This window comes from Bos taurus, chromosome 16, assembly GCF_002263795.3.
Source record: "Bos taurus isolate L1 Dominette 01449 registration number 42190680 breed Hereford chromosome 16, ARS-UCD2.0, whole genome shotgun sequence".
Classification (NCBI taxonomy): Eukaryota; Metazoa; Chordata; class Mammalia; order Artiodactyla; family Bovidae; genus Bos; species Bos taurus.
This window is the reverse complement of record NC_037343.1, coordinates 15396388-15414455: the sequence shown is the minus strand read 5'-3', so window position 1 is coordinate 15414455 and position 18068 is coordinate 15396388. Positions and strand designations below refer to the sequence as shown.

The following is an 18068-nucleotide window of genomic DNA, read 5'->3' as shown; positions in this document are numbered from 1 at the left end:
TCCACTGTTTCCCCATCTATTTGCTATGATAGGACCAAATGCAAATCAATCCTGAATACTCATTGGAAGGACTGATGCTGAAACTGAAGCTCCAATATGCAAACAGACAACCCACTGGAAAAGACTCTAATGCTGGGAAGGATTGAAGGCAAATGGAGAAGAGGGTGGCAGAGGATGAGATTGTTAGATAGCATCACCAATTCAATGGACATGAACTTGGGTGAACTCCAGGATACGGGTGTCTGTAAAGGACAAGGTGGCCTGGCGTTCTGCAGTCAATGGGGTCACAAAGAGTCAGACAACATGCCACTATTTATAAGGAGGACTGATGCTGAATCCGAAGCTTCAATGCTTTGGCCACCTGATGCAAAGAGCTGACTCATTGAAAAAGACCCCAATGCTGAAAAAGATTGAAGGCAAAAGGAGAAGGGGGTGGCAGAAGTTGAGACAGACAGCATTATCAACTCAATGAAAAAGAGATTAAGCAATCTGCAGGAGATAGTGAAGGATTGGGAAGTGTGGTGTGCTACAGTCCATGGAGTCACAAAGAGTTGGACATGACTTAGCAACTGAACAACAAAACATATATAAGACATTATTTTGATTATAGACAAAAACAAGTAAAAATAGTTTCTGCTTTTGCCCTCCAAAAATTATTTATCAAAAGCCATGAAGACATGGCACAGGGGAAATAAATATCCATAATGCAAATTACAAAGTTGTTATCAAGCATATGAAAATTGTGAATATGAAAAAATATGATTCTTTATTATTATGGAAATTTTTGATTCCAAGAATTTAATCACAGCACAACAGTACAACATAGGAGTATGAAGAGGAACTAAAGAGCCTCTTGATGAAAGTGAAAAAGGAGAGTTAAAAAGTTGGCTTAAAATTCAACATTCAAAAAACTAAGATCACAGCATCCAGTCCCATAACTTCATGGCAAATAGATGGGGAAACAGTGGAAACAGTGAGAGACTTTATTTTCCTGGACTCCAAAATTACTGCAGATGGTGACTGCAGCCATGAAACCAAAAGACGCTTGCTCCTTGGAAGAAAGCTATGGTCAATCTAGATAGCATATTACAATGCAAAGACATGACTTTGCCAACAAAGGTCCATATAGTCAAAGCTATGGTTTTTCCAGTAGTCAAGTATGGATGTGAAACCTGGACAATGAAAAAGGCTGAGTCCCAAAGAATTGATGCCTTTGAACTGTGGTGCTGTAGAAGACTCTTGAGAGTCCCGTGGATAGCAAGGAGATCAAACCAGTCAATTCTAAAAGAAATTAACCCTGAATACTCATTTGAAGGACTGATGCTAAAGCTGAAGCTCCAATACTTTGGCCACCTGATGTGAAGAACTAACTCCTTAGGAAAGACCCTGATGCTGGGAAAAATTGAAGGCAGGAGGATAAGGGGATGGCAGAGGATGAGATGGTTGGATGGCATCACCAATTCAATGGATCTGAGTTTTTGAGCAAACTCCGGGAGACAGTGAAGGACAGGGAAGCCTGGCATGCTGCAGTCCGTGGGGTCACAAAGAGTGGGACAGGACTGAGTGACTGAACTTAGCTGAACTGAATATGTCTTGGCTATTGTAAATAGCCTGAACTGAACTATTGGGGAACTTGTATCTTTTCAAATTAGAGTTTCTCCAGATATATGCCCAGAAATAGGATTGCTGGATCATATGGTAACTCAATTTTTAGCATTTCAAGGAACTTCTATATTGTTACCATAGGGGTGATACCAATTTATATTTTTACTAACATTGTAAGAGGGTTCCCTTTTCTCCACACCCTCTCCAACCTAGACAGCATATTAAAAAGAGGAGACATTACTTTGCTGACGAAGGTTCATCTAGTCAAAGGTATGGTTTTTCCTGTGGTCATGTATGGATGTGAGAGTTGGACAATAAAGAGGGCTGAGCACCAAAGAACTGATGCTTTTGAACTGTGGTGTTGGAGAAGACTCTTGAGAGTCCCTTGGACTGCAAGGAGATTCAACCAGTCAATCTTAAAGGAGATAACCATGAATATTCATTGGAAGGACTGATACTGAAGCTGAAAGTCCAATACTTTGGCTACCTGATAGAAAGAGCTGGCCTAATAGAAAAGACCCTGATGCTGGGAAAGATTGAAGGCAGGAGAAGGGGACGACAGAGGATGAGATGGTTGGATGGCATCACCAACTCGATGGACATGAGCTTAAGCAAGCTTTGGGAGCTGATGATGGACAGTGAAGCCTCACATGCTGCAGTCCACGGGGTTGCGAAGAGCTGGACATGACTGAGCAACTGAACAACGAACGACAACTTAGCATGATTAGCATCTGAATTATAAAGAACACTTATAGTGGAATCACAGAGTCGGGCACGACTGAGTGACTGAACTGAACTCCAGCCTTTACTATTTGGTGATGGCCATTCTGATTCAGGTGAGGTAATATTCATAGTAGGTTTTATTTACATTTCTTGATAATTAGCAATGCTGAGTATCTTATTACATGCTTGTTGATCATCTATATGTCTTCTTTGGAGAAAATAAGTCTGTTTAGGTCTGCTGCCCGTATTTTGATTGGGTTGTTTTGCATTGTTGAGTTGTATGACCTGCTTGGGTATTTTGGAAATTAAGCCCTCACCGGCCACATAATTTGCAGATATTTTCTCCAGTGCATTGGTTGTATTTTCCTTTTGTTTATGGTTTTCTTTGCTGTATAAAAGCTTATGAAATTGATTAGGTCCAATTTTTGTTGCTGTTGTTGTTTTTTTCCTATTGCCTCAGGAGAAAGGCATTGATATGATTTATGATATGATAAGAAAACACTGATATGATTTATGTCAGAGAATGTGTTGCCTATGTTCTCTTCCAGGAGTTTTATGATGTCCTGTCTTATATTTAAGTCTTTAAGCCATTTTGAGTTTATTTTAGTCAGTTCAGTTCAGTTGCTCAGTCATGTTCAACTCTTTTCAACCCCACGGACTGCAGCACGCCAGGCCTCCCTGTCCATCACCAACTCCCAGAGTTTACTTTAGTTTACTGATACATGTGTTGTGGTCCAACTTTCCCATGAGATCAGATCAGATAAGATCAGTCGCTCAGTCGTGTCCGACTCTTTGCGACCCCATGAATCACAGCACACCAGGCCTCCCTGTCCATCACCAACTCCTGGAGTTCACTCAGACTCACATCCGTCGAGTCAGTAATGCCATCCAGACATCTCATCCTCTGTCGTCCCCTTCTCCTCCTGCCCCCAATCCCTTCCAGCATCAGAGTCTTTTCCAATGAGTCAACTCTTCCCATGAGGTGGCCGAAGTACTGGAGTTTCAGCATTAGCATCATTCCTTCCCAAGAAATCCAAGGGCTGATCTCCTTCAGAATGGACTGGTTGGATCTCCTTGCAGTCCAAGGGACTCTCAAGAGTCTTCTCCAACACCACAGTTCAAAAGCATCAATTCTTCGGCGCTCAGCCTTCTTCACAGTCCAATTCTCACATCCATACATGAACACAGGAAAAACCATAGCCTTGACTAGACGGACCTTTGTTGGCAAAGTAATGTCTCTGCTTTTGAATATGCTCTCTAGGTTGGTCATAACTTTCCTTCCAAGGAGTAAGCGTCTTTTAATTTCATGGCTGCAGTCACCATCTGTAGTGATTTTGGAGCCCAGAAAAATAAAGTCTGACACTGTTTCCACTGTTTCCCCATCTATTTCCCATGAAGTGATGGCACCGGATGCCATGATCTTCGTTTTCTGAATGTTGAGCTTTAAAGCCAACTTTTTCACTCTCCTCTTTCACTTTCATCAAGAGGCTTTTTAGTGCCTCTTCACTTTCTTCCATAAGGGTGGTGTCATCTGCATATCTGAAGTAATTGATATTTCTCCCGGCAATCTTGATTCCAGCTTGTGTTCCTTCCAGCCCAGTGTTTCTCATGATGTACTCTGCATATAAGTTAAATAAACAGGGTGACAATATACAGCCTTGATGAACTCCTTTTCCTATTTGGAACCAGTCTGTTGTTTCATGTCCAGTTCTAACTGTTGCTTCCTGATCTGCATACAAATTTCTCAAGAGGCAGATCAGGTGGTCTGGTATTCCCATCTCTTTCAGAATTTTCCACAGTTTATTGTGATCCACACAGTCAAAGGCTTTGGCATAGTCAATAAAGCTGAAATAGATGCTTTTCTGGAACTCTCTTGCTTTTTCGATGATCCAGCAGATGTTGGCAATTTGATCTCTGGTCCCTCTGCCTTTTCTAAAACCAGCTTGAACATCAGGAAGTTCACGGGTCACATATTGCTGAAGCCTGGCTTGGAGAATTTTGAGCATTACTTCACTAGCATGTGAGATGAGTGCAATTGTGCGGTAGTTTGAGCATTCTTTGGCATTGCCTTTCTTTGGGATTGGAATGAAAACTGACCTTTTCCAGTCCTGTGGCCACTGCTGAGTTTTCCAAATTTGCTGGCATATTGAGTGCAGCACTTTCACGGCATCATCTTTCAGGATTTGGAATAGCTCAACTGGAATTCCATCACCTCCACTAGCTTTGTTTGTAGTGATGCTTTCTAAGGCCATTACCACTTGTCAAAGAGAATGTCTTTGCTCCATTGTATATTCTAATGTTCTAATATATATCCTAACTTTATGAATAGTTCTTGAAGTTTATAATAATGTATCTTTATAATTTCAGAAATATAAATGAAGCTCTAAAGTCATGGAACTTCTTCTCAGTATCACCTTGACCACCCTTAGTAAACTATGCAGCACCAAAACATCATTTGAAGATGGATTTTTTAGCTGGAATATTGACCTGTAAGTTGATTTTATCATATTGTTTGTGCCTTTCACTAAATTTGTTCAAAAAAATTCTAAACACCATAATTTTAAATATATTTCCAGTAAATTTTCTATGTTAGGAAAATGCTAGGAATATATTATTGTATTGTATCTTTTTGTATTGTATTGTAATCATTGTATCTTTTCTTTTAGAAAAATAATGATAACTTTTAGAGTTTTAACAGATTCAAAATTTTAATTTAAAACAGAGTATAAAGGAAATTTTGGAAAATGTATATAGCATATCAGGCAATTGATTAAATTTCCCACAATATATATATTTTTATTTTTCTCATCTTTGACAATCATATTAAAGTTCATTCAACTATTTCAAAATAAACCTAAAGAATATGTTAGTGTGATTTTTTTAGGTAACTTGAGTCAATTTAATTGAATATTCTGAAAATAATGGAGAATCCTAGACATTATACTTGATATTTTTTGCACTAATAATTATATTGAGAAATAATATTTGACATAAATGCCATTATTGGAATAATATAGCAGTTAATTAAGCTATATAGGCATTTGAGCCATTCCTTTTTTGTTTATAGATGTGTTAATGAACTTCAGTCTACATTTACATTCATGATTATAAGAGATAAAAGCAACCATTTGTTCAATTTCCTTTTCTAGAAACTGGTTCATAGTCAATGCTATTCATTCAACTCCTGTGTTTTTTAAAGATTTAGCATGATAAAAGCAGGCACGATAATGCAGATTTAACAATATTTTTGCTGTTATCTGATGATGAACTTATTTGACTTTATTTTTTAACAATACTCTGTCTCCTAGATTCTATGAATCATGACACATCTTCATACAACATTTGTTCAAGAAATTACATGCCAATTACATGACACTTAAAATCCAAGGTTTTTTATCTAATCAAAGAAATTGTAGATCTTGGTATCCCTAGTGTGAATCTTTAAAATATGAAAGCAACACATTGAACCTTTAGAGAGTTGGTAGAATTTTTCAGCTTTTGATTTTAAATATACTACAAAAGCACTTTGCAGTCAGTTGTTTATTCAGGTAAAAGGATTTCAGAAGTTGAATACCCTTGGATTTTGCTAACACACCCACTACCGTAGCCATTCAGTCCCTTTCACCCTGTCCAATTACATCTAAGCAATTATAATCTTATACTTGAGGAGGGACATCTTTTATCTTTTATCTATACATTTGATAACTAAGGAAAAATAAAAGATACTCTCTCCAGAAAATTACACAGCATAATAAAAGTGTGCATGAAATTCAAGGACCCTGTAGAGCTGCTCAAGAATCTTTCCCAGAGCTTTCACAGTAGCCCAGACTGCAGCTGACCATGGGTCAGATAATCACTAGCTACTTTACTGCCTCAGGTGGGAACTCCATCCATGTTTGAATTTAATCCTGAAAAGTCTGATGGCCCTCCCCTCTTTCCCAGCTCCTACTACCTCACCCTTGCAGGCCTTGGGTACTTTCAGATTATTTTCTGAACCTTGTTGCTCCCAGTACACATACCTCATTCCCTTTTTTTCTTAGTTACAGATAAGATATGTGAACTTTTCTTTACAATCCATCCATCTCTATATCATTCCTATATTGTTCTCTGTTTCCTCTCCCTGATCTAAAGTTCCACTTTTTTTCCCTGTTTCCAGCCCTGCTACACACACTTTAAAATATTTCCATTATGGAGACTTCCTTAGTTACTGTGATACAGAATCTGCCTGCCAGTGCAGGAGACATGGGTTTGATCCCTGGTCTGTGAGATACCACACACTACAGAGCAACTAAGCCCAGGCACCACAACTACTAAGCCTGTGCTCTAAAGCCTGGGAGCTGAAGCCACCGAAGCCTGCACTCGTTCCCTAGAGCCCATGGTCTGCAATGAGAAGCCACAGTCAGAAGCCCTCAAACCACAACTAGGGAGTAGCCCCTGCTCAATGCAACTAGAAAAAAGTCCAGACGGCAACCAAGACGCAGAACAGCCAAAAATAAATAAATATAATTACTCTAGAAACTATTTCCATTGTGTGCATTAGAACTCCCTTCCAAGACTACTGGATAAAGAGTATTTTCTGGAGTCCTTTCAAGGCAAAACTGTTCACTCTCCCACACTCCAGGCTACTCCTCTGTGTTCCCTAGAGCTCCTGTGAGCTTACTCATTGATAAAAGTCACTTCTACTTTGAGGCTGGCTCATTTCTACCATCCATGAAGCCTTATCAACATCAGCTGTAGCATCAGTGTCTAAGAACACTGCCTGCATACAATAGCCTAGCCATTAAAACATGTGCCTTTTATGATACAGATTTCTATTCTGGGACAAAAGAGTATGTACAAATATCCATTAAGTTTTGATATGAACTGTGAATGAATACTTACTATGGATACAAAAACTCTATTGTATAATTCTACTTGGTGTGCTGAGTGAAAAATCAATAGCCATATAATAAACACACTTACAACAATGATGTCTTCTATTAGAAAATATACTTTAAGTCACTGTTTATATCACTGAAATTGATTTCTGAAAAAGCCTATTTCCTCTCAGTAACCTTAAGCTAAATACCTACAACACTACTCTACCTTACAATATTTTAAAATTAATCAACATCTGCATTCATGCTGGCCACATTGGTATCTATATGGCATAAATATTATTTATATACTTGATTACTCAATATAACCTAAATTCTATGGTCAGAGGTAGACTATCATTGTACAATTTATCTCTACAGAAGTCTTTTTCTTAACCTCATTTACAAACAGTATTGGAAATCAGCAGTTATTATTTGTGCAACTCTTAAGCTAAAGATATTTTCATGTAACCTTTTATTCTCTCTAGGAGAATCTTAGACAAAAGATGTACCTTAGGCTAATTTGTCTAGCATTCTCAACATATCAATGTACTAATTTTTCAAGTAACTGAAAAAATATAAATACTAATTTTAATCTCACAAAGCAATACAATGATATATTTAATGACTGGTTTTTACATTAATTATGACATGTTACATTTAAAACACTAAGAAATGCTCTTTATGTTTTATTTTGTTCTTACTACTTTGTCCAGAATCACCCCATGATATTGTGCCAACTCTATGGTCTGTTAATTTTACAATGGCCCCTGGCCAAACCCAAACACAACAACATGCTTATCCAAACTTCCAGAGAAATATGTCAAAACATCTATTGTTCTGGAAACTACTGCTTCTCTCTCTCTCTGTCTTTCTCTTTCTCTTTCTTCTGAAAATTAAAGGTATCCTGTTTTCCCATTCTCTCAGCACTCATAAAGTCAACTTTAGTTGAGTCAAAGGCTAAAGATTTTAGCAAACACATGGATTTGTCCACTAGTTCCAGATTATGGTGTATATTGACTTCTAGAGACTTAAAAACAACTACTTGTACTCCTTAACTGTGTCTTAAAAAACAAAGGGGGAAATACTCCTCGAATCAGACTTCTTAATGATTTTTGTGCCACTGACTCATTTTGAGCCCAATCATCCACTACTCAGGATAATGTTTTTAAATGCACACAAATCAAATTATGAAGTTTTACAAAAGAAATCAGTATTATTAAAACAAGGTTTCATCCATGTATGCTTTGTGTGTGAGTCTAAGTAGCCAAGGATAACTCAATTCATGTGCATTTCAATTAATGCTCTGACTTGAAAAACCTTAATCCAATTATCCAGTTAACAAAATTACATGAAAATATATATATATATATATATAATTTCACCTTAAATGTATTGCAAAACTCAAAACAAAAGGAAATAATACATTATTCTTCAAGACACCATGGTTTAAATCAGTGAGCCATGAACATACATAGAAACGGATCTTAGAGACGGAAAACACAGTGGTATGATATGATGGTTTAGTCTCTAAGTCATATCCAATTTTTGCAACCCCATGGTCTGTAGAATGCCAGGCTCCCCTGTCCATGGAATTCTCAAGGCAAGAATACTGGAGCTGGCTGCCATTCCCTTCTCCAGAGGATATTCCCGACCCAGGGATTGAAACCCAGTCTCCAGCACTGCAGACAGATTCTTTACCACTAAACCACCAGGGAAGCCTCATGGTATGATATAATCGTAAGATAAACATATTCATACCTTTATAGCAGTGGATGCGATTTGAATGTGGTGAAGTCTCCGAAGGGTGCTGTCCCTGTCAATGAAATAGGAAGCAGCCAGTTGGTGTAGAGTCTCCAGAGTAACCGAGGAGCTATTGGCGCTGGGGTCACTTCCTTCAGATCGTTTGCTCAGCTTCCGCTTGTCCACAAAAATTGTGAGTGACTCCTCTCCTGCATGAATAATATTTGACATTATTCCATTTTCCACTTAAAATCAGTGTTTAAATTACCTGCAACTGAGGAAGCCTAGATTATAACCATTATGAAACAAAAGAGTGACAGATAACAAATGGGAAGGGAGTTTTATTTATATTTTTGTTCACAAATATTTCACACATACCTATTAAAGTACCCGGGATGATCATGGTTGTGAATACATATTTAGTAAGCACTGAATAGCAAGCTTTTGGAGAATTTTTTCTCTAGATTTTATTGACTTTTTCGTATGGTTTAGCTTATCTAACACTAATGTAGCCCCAAAATTAAGCAAATTAAGATAAGAAAATATGTAAAATAAACAATAGTTACTATAGATCGTTATGGCAAATGGAATCTTGATCAAGTATATTAAAAAATATTGTTGTTTGGTTGCTAAGTAATGTCCAACTCTTGATTTCTCAGGCAAGAATCCTGGAAAGGTGGCCATTTCCTTCCCCAGGGGATCTTTCAGACCCAAGGATCAAACCCACATTTCCTGATTGGCAAGCAGATTCCTTACCACTGAGCCACCTTGGAAGACCACTTCAAAACATTACCTGCTTTCAATTGTATCTTTAAAATGCAGAGAAAACATATATATGACTATATAATTATATAAATATGTGTATTAAGCTCAGAGGTTATCATGAGAAATGCTGGGCTGGTTGAAGCACAAGCTGGAATCAAGATTGCTGGGAGAAATATAAATAACCTCAGGTATGCAGATGAAACCACCCTTATGGCAGAAAGCGAAGAACTAAAGAGCCTCTTGATGAAAGTGCAAGAGAGTGAAAAAGTTGGCTTAAAGCTCAACATTCAGAAAACTAAGATCATGGCAACCAGTCCCATCACTTCGTGGCAAATAAATGAGGAAACAATGGCAATAGTGAGAGACTGAATTGTTTTGGGCTTCAAAATCACTGCAGATGGTGACTGCAGCCATGAAATTAAAAAACATCTGCTTCTTAGAAGAAAAGTTATGACAAACCTAGACATTAAAAAGCAGAGACATTACTTTGCCAACAAAGGTCCGTCTAGTCAAAGCTGTATTTTTTCCAGTAGTCATGTGGATGTGAGAGTTGGACTATAAAGAAAGCTGAGCACCGAAGAATTAATGCTTTTTTTTTTTTTTCTGGAAATTAGCTGATTGTTGATCCCAGTTTTCTCTTTTGAACTTTTATCTTTTTTATTTATCTTTAAATGCACTTGAGAAGAAAATTGTGAAGGGGTATGTTGGTACATAACCAATAGTCTGGATTTTTGGAGTCCCAGCTAAAATTACCTCTTTGATGTATTCCCCCCAAAATTAAGCTAAATGACATTTACCTGATTGATATTACTAAAATCACTGTCATCTTTTCTAAAAATTCACATAGCATAAGGGAATTTCTTATATGGCTATAGACTCTTTAAAGGGTCAGAATGTAGTTCTTTCAAAAAGTATGAAGCTTACAAACTGGATTTCTAGGACCTCTGATTTATTTATTTTTTTTTTTAAGAGTTTAGATTTTATTTTATTTTATTTTTTTTATACTGCCCCTACTTTGTTTTTGTTTTTTTTTTTTTTGACAGCTTTAATTTTTCAGCACTTTATTTTTTTTTTATTTGATAAATTTAACGCCTTTTATTGCCATACCTCATTTTACTGTGCTTTGCTTTAGTGAGCTTTATAGATACATGTTTTTTTTTTTTTTTTTCCTTGTTAATTTTCTGTTTAGTTGATCTATCCATAAGTGTGAGTGGGGTATTAAAGTCTCCCACTATTATTGTGTTATTGTTAATTTCTCCTTTCATACTTGTTAGGATTTGTCTTACATACTGTGGTGCTCCCATGTTGGGTGGATATATATTTATAATTGTTATATCTTCTTCTTGGATTGATCCTTTGATCATTATGTAGTGACCTTCTTTGTCTCTTTTCACAGCCTTTGTTTTAAAGTCTAATTTATCTGATACGAGTATTGTGACTCCTGCTTTCTTTTGGTCCTAATTTGCATGGAAAATCTTTTTCCAGCCCTTCACTTTCAGTCTGTATGTGTCCCCTGTTTTGAGGTGGGTCTCTTGTAGACAACATATGTAGGGGTCTTGTTTTTGTATCCATTCAGCCAGTCTTTGTCTTTTGGTTGGGGCATTCAACCCATTTACGTTTAAGGTAATTACTAATAAGTATGATCCCGTTGCCATTTACTTTATTGTTTTGGGTTCGAGTTTATACACCATTTTTGTGTTTCCTGTCTAGAGAATATCCTTTAGTATTTGTTGGAGAGCTGGTTTGGTGGTGCAGAATTCTCTCAGCTTTTGCTTGTCTGAAAAGCTTTTGATTTCTCCTTCATACTTGAATGAGATCCTTGCTGGGTACAATAATCTGGGCTGTAGGTTATTTTCTTTCATCATTTTAAGTATGTCTTGCCATTCCCTCCTGGCTTGAAGAGTTTCTATTGAAAGATCAGCTGTTATCCTTATGGGAATTCCCTTGTGTGTTATTTGTTGTTTTTCCCTTGCTGCTTTTAATATTTGTTCTTTGTGTTTGATCTTTGTTAATTTAATTAATATGTGTCTTGGGGTGTTTCTCCTTGGGTTTATCCTGTTTGGGACTCTCTGGGTTTCTTGGACTTGGGTGATTATTTCCTTCCCCATTTTAGGGAAGTTTTCAACTATTATCTCCTCAAGTATTTTCTCATGGTCTTTCTTTTTGTCTTCTTCTTCTGGAACCCCTATGATTCGAATGTTGTAGCGTTTAATATTGTCCTGGAGGTCTCTGAGATTGTCCTCATTTCTTTTAATCCGTTTTTCTTTTATCCGAATTAATGCTTTTTAACTGTGGTGTTGGAGAAGACTCTTGAGAGTCCCTTGGACTGCAAGGAGATCCAACCAGTCCATCCTAAAGGAAACTGGTCCTGAATATTCATTGGACTGACTGATGCTGAAGGTGAAATTCCAATACCTTGGCCACCTGATGTGAAGAACTGACACATTTGAAAAGACCCTGATGCTGGGAAAGATTGAAGGCAGAGGAGAAGGGGATGAGATGGTTGGATGGCATCATGGACTCCAAGGACATGAGTTTGAGTAAATTCTGGGAGTTGGTGATGGACAGGGAGGCCTGGCGTGCTGCAGTTCATGGGGTCACAGTGAGTCGGAGATGACTGAACTGAACTGAAGCTCAGAGGTTTCTTGTGTGCTGCAATCCATGGGGTCACAAAAAATCGGACACAACTGAGCGACTAAACAACAACAAATACATGACATTAAATATTATATTATTGTGTGTTGATAGCTTTGTAGAAATCACTAACATCCATGGGAGCTTTAGGTTCTTGATAATGGACCCTCTAAGGTGAAATTTGAAGTTAAACGAATTACAGTTAAGCTGCAGTTTTCAACATTTGAATGTTGATAAAAAAGTATCAATGCCATTTAAGACTAACATTAAGAACTTGCCATTCTCAGACTTCCAGATTCTTGGATCATCTAGCATATAATTGTCAGACTTGAAGCTTGTTCTCATTCTTTCAGAAACCCATCTGTTCAGGTGGCATTATGCCCATTGACAAATTGGCAAGCCAATTTCCTAAAACACCAAATAAGATTTCTAGCAGAAGAAGAGTTTGTTTGTCTTCTCAAAATTAAAAATAATGCCAGTTTTAAAATGACACAGTCTAGTGACCATCTAATTCTAAGTGACAGTTTCTACTTCTCTGCAAGAGATAAGGTGAGTTGCTATCAGAAATAATGTGTCAACAATGTTATTTCAGAAAGTAGTATTCTCAGTTTGTATTTGGAACTCAGTATATGCCAAAGCAGGAGATGCAAGAGACGTGGGTTGATCCCTGGGTCTGGAAGACCCCCTGGAGAAGGAAATGACAACTCACTCCTATATCCTTGCCTGGAAAATTCCATGGACAGAGGAGCCTGGTGGGCTACATTCCGGAGGGTCACAAAGAGTGAAACACAACTGAGTGTGTGCATGTGCGTGCGTGTGCACGCACTCACACACACACACACACACACACATATCCTGGAAATCAAGCAGATTAGAATTACAGAAGGAAAAAAAAAAGACCTTCAAATATATAAACAAGTGGATCAAATTATCAACAGCATTAAGTCATTTGCACGGTAACCAGACTTCAGATGGGAACATCTGAAAGCAAAAAGAAATATTTATGTCAAATACTAAAAGGGAAAAAAAAAAAAAAAAGCAGCAACCATTTACCCTCGAATGGAAGGATGAACTGGTTTGGAAGTTTTGTTTCACTGAATCTGAGACCAACTCACACATGTACCCAAGCAAACATCTTGCACATGGAGACAGAAAGATCAGTGCCATTATCTTCTTATGATCTAAGAAGTCATAAGGCAGCTCCATGACACATGTAAGTGCTATGATCTGAATGTTTGTGTCTCACAAAATTCATATGCTGAAATTCTGTCCTTCTAAGATCATGGTATTAGGAGGTGGGGTCTGTGGGACATGCCTGGCTTATGAGAGCAGAGCCCTCAGGAATGGAAGTCATGCTTTGTAAATGAGTCTACCAAGAGATTCCTTGTCCCTCCTGCAATGAGAATATACAAGGAAAAATCTGTTAGTGGAAGACAGCCCTCACTCAACCATCTTGGCACTCTGATCTCTGACTTCTAGCTTCCAGATCTTTGAGCAAGGTGTTTCTGCTGTTTACAAGTTACCCAGTCTTTGGTATTTTGCTATAGCAGCCTGAACAGACTAAGACAGCAAACAGTGTCTCTTCTTAAAAACAGAAAAAAATAAACAAACAAACAAAAAACAGTTAAAAACCAAATGAAAAAGATATCTTGATAAAAGTAAATAAAAAAGAAAGAAAAATTAATCATCTCTTCAGGTCAAAATTATTACATCAGAAAACGAAATAGACTGAATAGTGCTAAAGACTAAAACTTGCAAATCTGCTTTAACTGAAACACTTTTCATAAAGTAGAACACAGAAGATACAGGTTAAAATATCCATACGCTGACAATGTTACGAGACTCCAGAACATGTTTCCTAGACCTAGATACATTCGTGGGGTAAAAATGTAACAATAGAGATCTACAAAACCTACTTAATAAGATAGATCATCTAGTGAAATATGAAACCTTATAATAATAAAGAGGAAATGAAAATTTCTTCTCAACAGTACATAGAACATATTGGCCATATATTCCATTAAAAAATCCTTAGCAAATTTCAAAAGTTTGAAAAAATAAATCAGTTGAGAAAGTTTTTCTCCTTGATGACTCAAGACAAAGTCATATGAGCTTGTTTTGTCTAGACTCTTTCTATAGGCATGTGTGAGTCCAACTTTAGGAAGAATTCTGTCAAGTCACTTTAGCAAGAATCCCCTAGCCTGAACATCTGATCATCTTTAATAGCTGACCAAATTCCGCATCCATCACCATCTCCCTGGTGACATTTGGTAACCCTGGTCTGCCTTCAGCAAGATTCCTGTTGCCGCTGCTGCTGCTGCTGCTGCTGCTTCTGCTAAGTCGCTTCAGTCATGTCCGACTATGTGCGACCCATAGACAGCAGCTCACTAGGCTCCCCTGTCCCTGGGATTCTCCAGGCAAGAGCACCGGAGTGGGTTGCCATTTCCTTCTCCAATGTATGAAAGTGAAAAGTGAAAGTGAAGTCGCTCAGTCGTGCCCAACTCTTAGCGACCCCATGGACTGGAGCCTACCAGGCTCCTCCGTCCATGGGATTTTCCAGGCAAGAGTACTGGAGTGGGGTGCCATTGCCTTCTCCAAAGATTCCCGTTAGGTGTCTTTAAAAAGAATTACTCTGCCTTCTCTGTATTATTCTATCTACCAACCCTTCTACTCTGCTCATAGACTAAATGCACCATTTTCCTGGCTCTGCTCATAATTAAGCACAATCTCCCCTGCTATACAACTCAATTGCTGGAGGCCCCATGCATAAAATCTGTCTTACTGTTCTTTATCAAATGTCCAGATAACTTTCTTTAACACACTTACTGATTCAGGTCAGTTCACTTCAGTTCAGTCGCTCAGTCGTGTCTGACTCATTGTGACCCCATGAACCGCAGGACACCAGGCCTCCCTGTCCATCACCAACTCCCGAGTCTACACAAACCCATGTCCATTGAGTCGGTGATGCCATCCAGCCATCTCATCCTCTATCACCCCTTCTCCTCCTGTCCTCAATCTTTCCCACCACCAGAGTTTTTTCAAATGAGTCAGCTCTTTGCATCAGGTGGCCAAAGTATTGGAGCTTCAGCTTCAACATCAGTCCTTCCAATGAACACCCAGGGCTGATCTCCTTCAGAATGGACTGGTTGGATCTCCTTGCAGTCCAAGGGACTCTCAAGAGTCTTCTCCAACACCACAGTTCAAAAGCATCAATTCTTCGGCGCTCAGCTTTCTTTATAGTCCAACTCTCACATCCATACATGACCACTGGAAAAACCATAGCCTTGACTAGACGGACATTTGTTGGCAAAGTAATGTCTCTGCTTTTTAATGTCTAGGTTGGTCATAACTTTCCTTCCAAGGACTAAGCATCTTTTAACTTCATGGCTGCAGTCACCATCTGCAGTGATTTTGGAGCCCAGAAAAATAAAGTCAGCCATTGTTTCCACTGTTTCCCCATCTATTTCCCATGAAGTGATGGGACTGGATGCCATGATCTTCATTTTCTGAATGTTGAGCTTTAAGCCAACTTTTTCACTCTCCTCTTTCACTTTCATCAAGAGGCTCTTTAGTTCTTCTTCACTTTCTGCCATCTACATATCTGAGATTATTGATATTTCTCCTGGAAATCTTGATTCCAACTTGTGCTTCATCCAGCCCAGTGTTTCTTATGATGTACTCTTAATGATTACAATACACTAAAATTAAAAATTGATAAACATTATTTTGAATTTCCTATGCATAGATATTCTATTATATAATTATTGTGTATTAGGATAAATGAAAGAAAAATAACAAATATTCTAAGAAAAACTGAGGAAAATATAATATAATACAATCAATCAAAGATAGGCTTCATAAAGGACAGAAATGGTTATGGACCTAACAGAAGGAGAAGATATTAAGAAGAGGTGGCAAGAATACACAGAAGAACTGTACAAAAATGATCTTCACAATCCAGATAATCACGATGGTGTGATCACTCAACTAGAGCCAGATATCCTGGAATGTGAAGTCAAGTGGGCCTTAGGAATCATCATTATAAACAAAGCTAGTGGACATGATGGAATTCCAGTTGAGCTATTTCAAATCCTAAAGTATGATGCTGTGAAAGGGCTGCACTCAGTATGTCAGCAAATTTGGAAAACTCAGCAGTGGCCACAAGACTCGAAAAGGTCAGTTTTTATTCCAGTCCCTAAGAAAGGCAATGCAAAAGAATGTTAAACTACCGCACAATTGCACGCATCTCACATGCTAGCAAAGGGATGCTCAAAATTCTCCAAGTCAGGCTTCATCAATATGAGAACTGTGAACTTCCAGCTGTTCAAGCTGCTTTTAGCAAAAGCAGAGGAACCAGAGATCAAATTGCCAACATCCGCTGGATCATCCCAAAAGTAAGACAGTTAGAAAAGACATCGATGTCTGCCTTACTGACTACACCAAAGCGTTTGACTGTGTGGATCACAATAAACTGTGGGAAATTCTTCAAGAGATGGGAATACCAGACCACCTGACCTGCCACTTGAAAAATCTGTGTGTAGGTCAGGAAGCAACAGTTAGAACTGGACACGGAACAGATTGGTTCCCAAATAGGAAAATGAGTACATCAAGGCTGAATATTGTCACCCTGCTTATTTAACTTATAGGCAGAGTACATCATGAGAAATGCTGGGCTTGAGGAAGCACAAGCTGGAATCAAGACTGCTGGGAGAAATATCAATAACCTCAGATATGCAGATGACACCACCCTTATGGCAGAAAGTGCAGCAGAACTAAAGAGCCTCTTGATGAAAGTGAAAGAGGAGAGTGAAAAAGTAGGCTTAAAGCTCATCATTCAGAAAACTAAGATCATGACATCCAGTCCCATCACTTCATGGCAAATAGATGGGGAAACAATGGAAACAGTGAAAGACTATTTGGGGGGGCTCAAAAATCACTGCAGATAGTGACTGCAGCCATGAAATTAAAAGATGCTTACTCATTGGAATAAAAGTTATGACCAAGGTAGACAGCATATTAAAAAGCAGAGGCATTATTTTGCCAACAAAGATCCATCTAGTCAAGGCTATGGATTTTCCAGTAGTCATGTGTGGATATGAGAGTTGGATTATAAAGAAAGCTGAGCGCCAAAGAATTGATGCTTTTGAACTGTGGTGTTGGAGAAGACTCTTGAGATTCCCTTGGACTGCAAGGAGATCCAATCAGTCCATCCTAAAGGAAATAAGTCCTGAATGTTCATTAGATATCAATTGAATGTTCAGTTGATACTGAAGCTGAAACTCCAATACTTTGGCCACCTGATGCAAAGAACTGAGTCATTTGAAAAGACCCTGATGCTGGGAAAGATTGAAGGTGGGAGGAGAAAAGGATGACAGATGAGATGGTTGGATGGCACCACCAATTCAATGGACATAAGTTTGAGTAAACTCTGGGAGTTGGTGGACAGGGAGGCCTGGTGTGCTGCAGTCCATGGGGTCGCAAAGAGTCAGACTCGACTGAGTGATTGAACTGAAAGAACTGATACATAAGTACATCACAATTCTATGTAAAAATATTCAGATTTGAAAAGTGATATATTATTCAATCAACCAAAATTGTGTGTTCAAAAGTAATTTTCATTCACATTTTTAAAGCCAGCTGTAGCTCATAAGCATGACATGAGTGCCAAAGGACATCCACCCATTTTGTAAAAACTAAATGTGATTTCCAAGTGATTCAACATTCTGAGTCCATTAGAAAGTG

General features: G+C 38.2%; 1 protein-coding gene across 3 annotated transcripts in view; it reads right to left on the bottom strand.

Annotated features, from left to right (window-relative positions):
• Positions 1-18068, bottom strand: part of BRINP3 (BMP/retinoic acid inducible neural specific 3) — a 488562-nt gene that overhangs the window by 216685 nt on the left and 253809 nt on the right. For all 3 annotated transcript variants that reach the window (XM_005216773.5, XM_005216774.5, NM_001102140.2), the window contains 1 exon segment: positions 8946-9136. In XM_005216773.5, the coding sequence (XP_005216830.1) occupies positions 8946-9136 (191 nt within the window).